Source organism: Piliocolobus tephrosceles, unplaced genomic scaffold, assembly GCF_002776525.5.
Source record: "Piliocolobus tephrosceles isolate RC106 unplaced genomic scaffold, ASM277652v3 unscaffolded_43895, whole genome shotgun sequence".
In the NCBI taxonomy this organism is placed as follows: Eukaryota; Metazoa; Chordata; class Mammalia; order Primates; family Cercopithecidae; genus Piliocolobus; species Piliocolobus tephrosceles.
The window spans coordinates 11,415-22,095 of record NW_022328637.1 but is presented as its reverse complement, the minus strand read 5'-3'; the positions used below and the strand labels follow the sequence as shown (position 1 = coordinate 22,095).

Below are 10,681 nucleotides of genomic sequence, written 5' to 3'. Positions count from 1 at the left end.
AGAATGTTTTCTGGCCAGGTATGGTGGCTCACACCGCTGTACTTTGGGAGGCCAGGGTGAGACAATTGCTTGAGGCCAGGAGTTCGAGACTAGCCTAGGTAACATAGTAAGACTCTGTCTTTACAAAAAAAACTTTAAAAAATTAGCCAGATATGGTGGTGCACACCTGTAGTCCCAGCTACTCAGGAGGCTGAGGCAGGAGGATTACTTGAACCCAGGAGTTTGAGGCTTCAGTGAGCCATGGTCGCACCACTGCACTTCAGCCTGAGTGACAAAGGGACCCTGTCTCTAAAAAAAGAGTAAGAAAATAAAGAAAATGGTTTTTTTGGGTTACTTCCTCAAAGAAGGTCCAGTGAGCACCCTGAATATGCGCCTTCTGAAACTGTACCTTTTTCACATTCAGAAACAGTAGAACCTATGCAACTAATGCAAATGCTAAATTATTTCCCATTTATAGGATACTGCTTTACAAAACCAGAACTGATCTTCACATTGGAGCAAGGAGAAGATCCGTGGTTATTAGAGGAGGAGAAAGGATTTCTAAGCAGGAACTCCCCAGGTGAGTTACTGAATTCAGTGAGCCTTGAAGGACTCACACAACCCAGCATATAGTCATAATAATGGTTAAATTGTATACAGTGAAAAGATACAAAGAAAAATCAGCAAACATAAAAGGTACATGGGGCAAAGTTCATAGGAAACAAACCGTAAGCTTCTGAGAGTTCATACAGTTCCCCAAGCACAGTTCCCTAAGCAAGGAATTGCGAAAACCCATGTAAATGTTGTGTACCCAGAATTGGTGCCCAGGATTTTTATTGCGGGCTAACAATGTAGACACCCTCTGTCTAGCATGTGCCAAAAATCCAGACTTTGAGGTGGAAAACCGGTGTTCTCTATCATATTGTTTGTACAGGGCTGGCACAGTGAGCTCCTCAGCAGTTATGGGAATCTTGTTTCTAGATGCCAGCCAAAGGCAAACCTAATAAGAAAGTCTTTCTAAGAGTAGCAGTCTCAGGCCTACTGTTTCAACTCTTGTCTATACAAAACCTATGCAAATCCCTGGCATAACATAGAATAAGACAAACATATTTACCCTATCAACGAATGTAAGTGGATTAAATGCACCTATTAAGAGAAAATTCTATTGGATTTTGTTTAAGAGGTATATTTAAAAAATAATTGGAGAAGTTCAAAATACAGTTATGAATTGCTAAGGCAATAAACTACAATAATTCAGGTTTTATTTGCTTTAAATTCCTACTGCTATTGCATAATCTTGGAATACTTTATCCTATACTTTATCTCTTCTTTTTGTGAACTCAATAACTAACACTAAAGTTAAATTCAGGTCAAAAAATAGAGAAAAGAAAGGGCATTTTGATAATGCTAAAGTAGTTTAAAAGGATATGTTAAAAGTAGACAACTTTAAAATATATTTAAGAGTTTTGAATATTTGTGCACTATATTAGCGGGTTTCATAAAACAAAAAACCGCAAGTGTTCTGAGGAAATACGGAAACATATAGGTAGCGTAGCCTTTAATTTACCTTTTTGATTTCATACCGGAACCAGAGGATCACAACTGAGATCCTAGACTAGTGCTCAGCAAATGGGGACACAGGGAAAATTCTACCTGCTCCCTATTTCGGTCAGGAAAGATTTTTCTAGAACACAGCCATAGCTGTTCATTTACATGCTAATGCTGCGAGGTAGAAATGAGTAGCTGCAACAGAGACCACGTGATGAGCCCAGCGGAGAACATTTACCCTCTGGCCTTTTCAGAAAAAGTTTACTGACTCCTGCTCTAGAAGTTATAAATAACATATTTTATAAAAATGAATCTGATGTGTCTTTCAAAACTCTACTCTGTTAACAAAGAATGAACCCATTTTAAAATGACCATGGGACACTGACAAAATATAAAAGTAGTTTGTGCAAACATCAATAAATTCCACAAAGTAAGGATAGTATTGTCCAGTAAAACTATAAATTGCAAACAATGTGAGAAGAATTAAAGTCTGTCTGTCTTAAAATCAATAAGGACTATATATCTTTAAAAACATATTTAATCAAAGAGTAAATGAAAATCAAAATTGTCCAATATCCAGAAAATTTCAAAGGTAAAAAACATGCATATTAGAACCTTTGGGATATAGATAAAGCAGTGCTTAGAAAAAACTTTTAGTCTTATATTAGTCTCATATACTTGTTTTTTAAAGTGAGAACGTTTTCAAAGAAAACTAAGCAAAGCAAAAGATGTAATAAAAATAAGACCATATCAGTGTAAATTTTAAAGCCAAAAGTGGCTCTTGTAATAAAAATGACTGAATAAAATAGATAATCTCAATTAGAAAAAGGGGGAAAGCACTATTACTCACTTAAAGTTTTGATTTAAATTCCTACTTCTGTGGTATAGTTTGAAATCCTTTAGTGTATGCCTTATCTCTTCTTTTTGTAAACTCCTAATCTACTTGATAGATGTGTTTAAAAAAAATGAAACACTGTGCCAGAGAGCACATAGTTATTGAATGAGCTCCATTCCTACCTGGATTATAATCCACTAAAAACAATGGTCTCTGCTTTACTCTTCTATATATTGAGTCCATGCAATATAACATGTAAGTATTTTTAATAATATTGTGTATTAACTTCAAAGCCACTTGGGAGAGGTATTTCTTATTGATTCATTCAAAAAACATTATCCCTAAATGCAAACACCCAAGTCAAATTTCTGAGACTTTTGAATAATCAGGTGTAGGTTAGCATTGGGTCTGAGCACTTGTGTAGGAAAGAGGAGGTAATTTTGAGGCACACTGCTTTTTAAGAGTCACTGTCTTCATTTATATTACAGAGAGGTAAAAGCATATCAGAATGAAGGTTATATTTTGTAAAGGAGAACAAAGCTGCATAAAATAATGCTATTGATTAAAAAGTGAACTATTATTTTACGTACAACTAAGCAAGAGAAAATGCCATTTAACTGTGCACGAGAAGTAAGTTTTAAAATACTCCCTAATTTGAATGATGGTAACTTTCTTAAAAAATAATGAGTGTCAGATATATGAGTACTATCCATATATCCCTTGTTAAAATGAATAATATAGACAGTAACTACTTTCAGATTGTAAATAAATGTTCCTTACATTTGTGGGAAGACACAAGAAGCCTTTTGTGTGTATGTAATTTGGGAAATGCTTTGCGTTGCCTGAAGGGCATCTAGAATCTACATAGGTCTAAGGCTAAAAAGCAGAGTGACTCAGAGAAAGAATAGAAGACTGTTGCTGACAATATACTATTTACTGGTGATATCCTGTCAAGACTAGAGCAGAAAAGACTGTGGGCTATTGCAGTGACAGCTAGAACATGTAATGGGCCTGCAGTTAGTGTAAACCCTTCTTTTCCTGAGTATCTCTTAGGGCACTAAGGCAGTGTATTTAAAGCCTGGGGCTGACATTTTTGCATGGAATGTGGGTAGCAGTAAGGCAATAGCAGTCACATATACACAAGAAATTTATGATAAATAAATATAAAGGATACGTGTAAAGTTTTTAAGTCCAGGTTAAAATGTATGATCCTTAAGGTTCTCACAGTCAATAAAAACTAGTAATGTTAAACAGTAGATTGAAAACAGAATTAAGGATGGGACAAAGGCAAGGCTGGTTTTAGGGAAAAGAGTGAGCAAACTGAAAAGACAAAAGATTTGATGATCTAAAAAGATTCGCTATTGACCAGGTGCAGTGGCTCATGCCTGTAATCCTAGCACTTAGGGAGGCCGAGACAGGTGGATCACCTGAGATCAAGAGTTTGAGAGCAGCCTGGCCAACATGGCAAAACCTTATATCTACTAAAAATACAAAAATTAGCCAGGCATGGTGGCACATGCCTGTAATCCCAGCTACTCAGGAGGCTGAGACAGGAGAATCACTTGAACCCAGGAGGCAGAAGTTGCATTGAGCCAAGATCTCACCACTATACTCCAACCTGGGTGACAGTGAGACTCCATCTCAAAAAAAAAAAAAAAAAGATTTGCTATTGAACAACCCTGATACAATAAACCAAGTCACCAGAGCTAGGGCAGAGCAGTGAATCCAATCTAGGTGGAAAAATGACTTTAACTCCCATCAATTTTACATTTCTACTTACACATTTGTGTTCCTTTGATGATAATACAGACAGAATTAAAATGTGGTCTACAGTAGTATTTCTTTCAACATAAGGAAATTGGTGCCATTATAAATTTATTTTGTGATACGTAGAAAGGAAATTGAGCTCCAACTGGACTATTGTAGGCTAATGATTATTCTACCATTGTAATGTGTGTTTGCATAAGAATCTAGACTAGCATTACTCCCTAAGGCAAACCCTGTCTCAGATAAAACCACTAATCAATCCATTGATTTTTGTTGTTATCTACTTCATTTTGGTAATCTTTTTTTATTCATCCCATTCTCTGATTTTCCTGTTCCCAGGATCCAATACTCTTACATATACACCATTTTCAGTCTTTTTGTTGATTTATATCCTCTTCTCTATTCAGTTTTGAAATTTTTATTTTAAGATGCCAAATACAGACGTATATTCATTTCCCATTTCTTTTTCTACTACAAAAAAAATTTAAGCTAAAAAGGGAATATAGGGAATATACTTGAAATTACTTTATTGTTGAGAAACTGAGCCAGAAACTCAGGAATCAAATACATAATAAGGCATATATATACATATATGTCCCATTCCATAAGAAATGTGTTAAATATCATAAAGTTTGTTTAATTTTATCATTTTTAGAAGACTCCCAACCTGATGAAATCTCAGAGAAGAGCCCAGAAACTCAAGGCAAACATTTCTGGCAAGTTTTATTCACCAATAAATTATTGACTACAGAGCAAGAAATTTCAGGAAAACCACATAATCGGGACATAAACATTTTTCCTGCAAGAATGATGCCTTGTAAATGTGGCACTGTGGGGTCTGCTTACCAGGGTCTCATCCCGATGGCCCCACACTGTCAGTATTCAAAAGAAAAGGCTCATGAGCATAATGTATGTGACAAATGTCTCATCAGTATTAAGGATGGCAGAACTAACACTCAAGAGAAATCTTTTGCTTATAGTAAAAGTGTGAAAACCCTCAGTCATAAGGAGGACGTTATTCAATATCAGACAATTCATACTTTGGGGCAAGATTTTGAATATAATGGAAGTAGAAAAGCTTTTCTTAAAAAGGCTGCCCTTGTTACATCTGAAAGTACCTACCCAAAAGGAAAATCTTACAATTTCAATAAATTTGGGGAAAACAAATATGATAAATCAACCTTTATTATTCCTCAGAACATTCATCCAGAGAAGAGTCACGATGAGTTTAATGATACTGAAAATTGTTTCTGTAGGATCACTCACAAAACTCCAACAGGAGGGAAATCTTTCAGCCAAAAGTCACATATTAGAGAATGTCATAGAGTTCATATAGGGATGAAACCCTTTGAATATGGAAAAAGTTTCAACCATAGTTCAACCCTCCCAGTGCATCAGAGAACTCATGCAACAGATAAATACTCTGATTATAACCCATGTACAGAGACATTCAGCTACCAGTCAACTCTCAGTGTACATCCGAAGGTTCACATAAGGGAAAAACCCTGTGAGTATAATGAATGTGGAAAATCCTGCTCTATTAATTCACGCTTGATTTGGCCTCAGAAAAGTCACACAGGGGAGAAACCTTATGAATGTCGTGAATGCGGGAAAGCCTTCAGTGAGAAGTCACGCCTAAGAAAACATCAGAGAACTCACACAGGAGAGAAACCGTATCAGTGTGATGGATGTGAGAAAGCTTTCAGTGCAAAGTCAGGCCTAAGAATACACCAGAGAACCCACACAGGGGAGAAACCATTCGAATGTCCTGAATGTGGGAAATCTTTTAACTATAAGTCAATCCTCATAGTGCATCAGAGAACTCACACAGGGGAGAAACCTTTTGAATGTAATGAATGTGGGAAATCTTTCAGCCATATGTCAGGCCTAAGGAATCATCGAAGAACTCACACAGGGGAAAGACCATATAAATGTGATGAATGTGGGAAAGCTTTCAAACTGAAGTCAGGCCTGAGGAAACATCATAGAACACACACAGGGGAGAAGCCCTACACATGTAATCAGTGTGGAAAAGCTTTCGGTCAGAAATCACAACTCAGAGGACATCATAGAATTCACACAGGGGAAAAACCCTATACATGTAATCATTGTGGGGAAGCTTTCAGTCAGAAATCAAACCTCAGAGTACATCACAGAACTCATACTGGGGAGAAACCCTATCAGTGTGAGGAGTGTGGAAAAACTTTCAGGCAGAAATCAAATCTCAGAGGGCATCAGAGAACTCACACTGGGGAGAAGCCCTATGAATGTGATGAATGTGGAAAAGCTTTCAGTGAGAAGTCGGTCCTAAGAAAACATGAGCGAACTCATACTGGGGAGAAACCATATAATTGTAATCAGTGTGGGGAAGCTTTCAGTCAGAAATCCAATCTCAGAGTACATCAGAGAACTCACACAGGGGAGAAACCCTATAAATGTGATAAATGTGGAAAAACTTTCAGTCAAAAATCAAGCCTTAGAGAACATCAGAAAGCCCACCCAGGGGATTAGACATATGCATATAAAGAACATGAAAAAACTCTGAGCTGGAAATCAAACCTCACAATACATAAATGAACACACAGGAGAGAATGGTTAACATAGCACTGGAATTTCCTCTACAATTTCAGCCTCCACCAAATGTCAAAGAATAGAAGATGAATTGTTGAAATGTATTTTATATGGGCATTCTTTCAGCCAGAGCACAGACTTCCATGGATATTACAGAACTCACCCAGCAAAGAAACCCTATAAAGATAATGAATATAGAAAATACTCATGTGAACTCACTCCTCAGAAAACTCATGCTGCAGAAGAGCTCTGAGAAAGTAATAAAAATGTGACAACTTTGTGCCGACAATCAAAACTCTTTCATCATCAATCACACAATGACAAAAGCTAGAATATAATAAGTGTGTGATGAACTTTAATGAAAAGTCAGTACCGCAGAAAATACATTCAAGAGAGAGACCTCATAGTATATTAAACAAGAAATGAAGTTAATGGACGTGGGAAATTCTTCTGCCATGTCGACCCTCATTTTAACCTACACAGAGGTAATCCCTATATGTCACATAATAACTATTGAAACGTTCACTAGTAATCATTTTCACTTCTCTCTCATGCCACGCCTGGCCTAAATTTCTCAACTGCTCTGTCATATAAATGGGGTCATATTGTTACCCTCTAGCTAGTGGAATATGGGGGTCTGTGACAGGTCTTAAGTACATCAGCAAAATTCTCAATATTTTCTTCTATCCCTCATTAGAATGGAATGGAGGAAAACCTTGGGACTCAGGCTCTGATGATAGAAAATACAAGATGGTAGGAACCAAGGTCAGAGAAGGACCCTGTGGCATGGAGTTTTCTCCTCCACGTACACAGTTGGACTTTCTGCAGTGAGGAAATAAATGTGTTCTCTGCTGAACTTCTAAAGGGTTGGGTATACTTGATACTGACAGAAACTCAACAACCCTCACATAATAAAACTCACAAGTATGATTTTTCAGGACATCTGAACTCAGTGTATGTCAGAAAAGTCACATAGGACAAACCTCAGACAGCATCCTGAATGACCATTGCTTTTATTCCCAAGTCTTCCTCATCGGACAGGTAATATCCTAAGAAATCTGACATTTTAACAAATTTAGGAAATTCTTCACACACACGCACACACGCACGCGCACACACCCAGAATCTCATTAAATATTTGATAATTTAATTTTGAATGTGTGAAATTTTCAACAAATTATCATATTTTATATCAGAGCCTGTTACAAGGGGAAAAATCTATCAGTTTAAGAAAGGTAAGTAATAGCCTTTATCTAGATATTGCAATATCAGAACTGTTTCATATATAATATCAAAACTTTTAATGAAATGTAACATTGATTAATAGACATTCAGTATAATAAAAAGCTTAAAAAGAACAAGAAATAAATTGCATAAACTGAAAAGCAGTGTTGCAAATATGTGAGTGTTTTGTGAGTTATTGATTGTTTATGTATGTATATGTGCATGGTACTTACCAGGTGTTTGTTTTATATGTTTCTTAGACCTCAACATTGCTATAAGAGAATTGTGTTCCCCTTGCTTTATAACTACTTTGACATCAACTACACTTTGCCACATGAATATTAATAACAAACCTTTTATGGAAAATATCTGATACCACATTCCCTTTCTCCTGCTGCCTTCTAACATGTCTGTGTAGTAAAGGCCATTGTTACTAAACTGCCTCTTTTCAAGGAAGCCAGTGTCAACCAATAAATTTCTCTCTCTCTTTTCTGTGTGTGTCTCTCACACACAAATACACAAGCAAGTATATATATATCTTCAACATCACTGATTCTTTCCTAGCAGTGTTGAGTACAATAATGGACACTTGGGAGGCAATCTTTATTTATGGTACTGTATTTTTCATTTTTAGCAGTTTAATTTTGTTACAGTTTTTATCTCTCCGTCACAGTTACCTACCTGATACTTCATGTTGTCTAGTTTTCCCACTGGAGTCACTTTCTATGGCATTTGGCATTCTTTCTCTCAGTTAAACAACTGCTTGGATCTTTGTTTCTCTCTACAACCACCTAGTTTTCCAGATAGCTTTTTTGCTCTGTGGCCTCAGACATCTGGTGCATTGAAGAAAAGTTAAAGCCTTCCCAACTGTTTTCTTGTTTCATGGATAGAGAGCAGTGCTCTTGCCTGCTCTCTATTTCTCTGAGTTGTAACTAAATGTCATCAGTTGTTTTTTGACAAATGTTTCAGGGTAATTTGATGGAAAAATGATCATTGTTTTAAAAAATGATGCTAAGATAATTGTATTACTCCATTCTCACACTAGTAAGAAGAAAATCCCAAGACTGGGTAATTTGTAAAGGAAAGAGGTTTAATTGACTCTCAGTTCTGCATTGCTGGGGAGGCCTCAGAAAACATAAGATCATGGCAGAAGGCAAAGAAGCAGGCACGTTTTTTACAGGGCAGCACAGTGAGTGCAGCAGGGCAAATGCCAGATGCTGTAAAACCAACAGATCTCATGAGAGTCAGTCACTGTCGCAAGAACAGCATGGGGAAAACTGCCCCCCATGATCCAGTGACCTCCAGCTGGTCCCACCCATAACACGTGGGGATTATGGGGATTACAATTCAAGATGAGGTTTTGGGTGGAGACACAGGCAAACTGTATCAATAATGATACTTGTAAATGCAACTTGATCTTTACACCATAATTTAAAACTTACTCAAAATCACAGAACCAAACAAAATCACTAAAAGTACAAAATTTATGATACAAAACAAAAGAAACTGACTGGATATGGTGGCTTGCCTGTGTAATCCCAGCACTTTGGGAGGCCAAGGCAGGAGGATTGCTTGAAGCCAGGAGTTCAAGACCACCCTGCACAACATGAGACCCTATCTCTACAAAAAATGAAATTAACCAAGCATAGTGGCATGTGCCTGTAGTCCTAGTCCTAACTCCTTGGGAGGCTGAGGTGGGAGGATTGCTTGTGCCCAGGAGTTTGAGGCTGTGGTGAGCTGTGATCCTGCCACTGTACTCCAGCCTGGGTAACAGAGCAAGACTCTGTCTCTTAAAAAAAAAAAAAAAAAAAAAGTTTATAATACAGAAAATGCAGTTATAATGGACCAAAAAAAGGAAAACATTAAAATAGATATTTCACTGAAGATATATAGTTGGCCAATAAATACCAGAAAGAGTGTCCAAAGCTGTGGTCAGCAAGAAAGTGCATGTTCATGTGATAGCAATACAAATCCATATTGTAGTTCCTTATAAAGATAACAGTACCTTACCTACAACCAGCAATTTTCATTCTAGGCATTTACCCCAGAGAAACACAAAGAATTATATGCAGATAGGGGCGTGCCCAAGATGGCCAAATAGGAACAGCTCCAGCCTCCAGCTCCCAGAGTGAGCAACACAGAAGACGGTTGATTTCTGCATTTTCAGCTGAGGTACCAGGTTCATCTCATTGGGGTGTGTCGGACAGTTGGCGCTGGTCTGCAGCCCAACTAGCAAGAGCTGAAGCAGGGCGAGGCATCGCCTCACCTGGGAAGCAGAAGGGGAAAGGGAATTCCTTTTCCTAGCCAAAGGAAATTGAGACACAACACCTGGAAAATCTGGTAACTCTCACCCTAATACTGCACTTTACCAAGGGTCTTAGCAAACAGCACACCGGGAGATTATATCCCACACCTGGGCCAGAGGGTCCCACGCCCACGGAGCCTCCCTCATTGCTAGCACAGCAGTCTGAGATCTAACTGCAAGGCAGCAGCGAGGCTGGGGGAGGGGCACCCACCATTGCTGAGGTTTAAGTAGGTAAAAAAAAGCCACCGGGAAGCTCGAATTGGGTGGAGCCTACCACAGCTCAAGGAGGCCGGCCTGCCTCTGTAGTCTCCTCCTCTGGGGACAGGGCATAGCTAAACAAAAAGCAGCAGAAACCTTGGCAGAGGTAAATGCCTCTGTCTGACAGCTTTGAAGAGAGCAGTGGATCTCCTAGCACAGAGGTTGAGATCTGAGAATGGACAGACTGCCTGCTC

The 10,681-nt window shown here is 38.1% G+C and overlaps 1 protein-coding gene across 1 annotated transcript; it reads left to right on the top strand.

The window, feature by feature from the left end:
* The first annotated feature begins 459 nt into the window (after window positions 1-459).
* On the top strand, window positions 460-9,505 carry LOC113224185 (zinc finger protein 782). Its single transcript, XM_026453462.1, has 2 exons — window positions 460-559; window positions 4,785-9,505. Exon 2 carries the CDS (start codon window positions 4,937-4,939, stop codon window positions 6,638-6,640), a length of 1,704 nt encoding a protein of 567 aa, XP_026309247.1. The 5' UTR covers window positions 460-559; window positions 4,785-4,936; the 3' UTR covers window positions 6,641-9,505.
* Window positions 9,506-10,681: the final 1,176 nt, after the last annotated feature.

Excerpts from the sequence above, each read along its gene's own strand:
- LOC113224185 (XM_026453462.1), top strand. The coding sequence starts at position 4,937 with ATGATGCCTTGTAAATGTGGCACTGTGGGGTCTGCTTACCAGGGTCTC.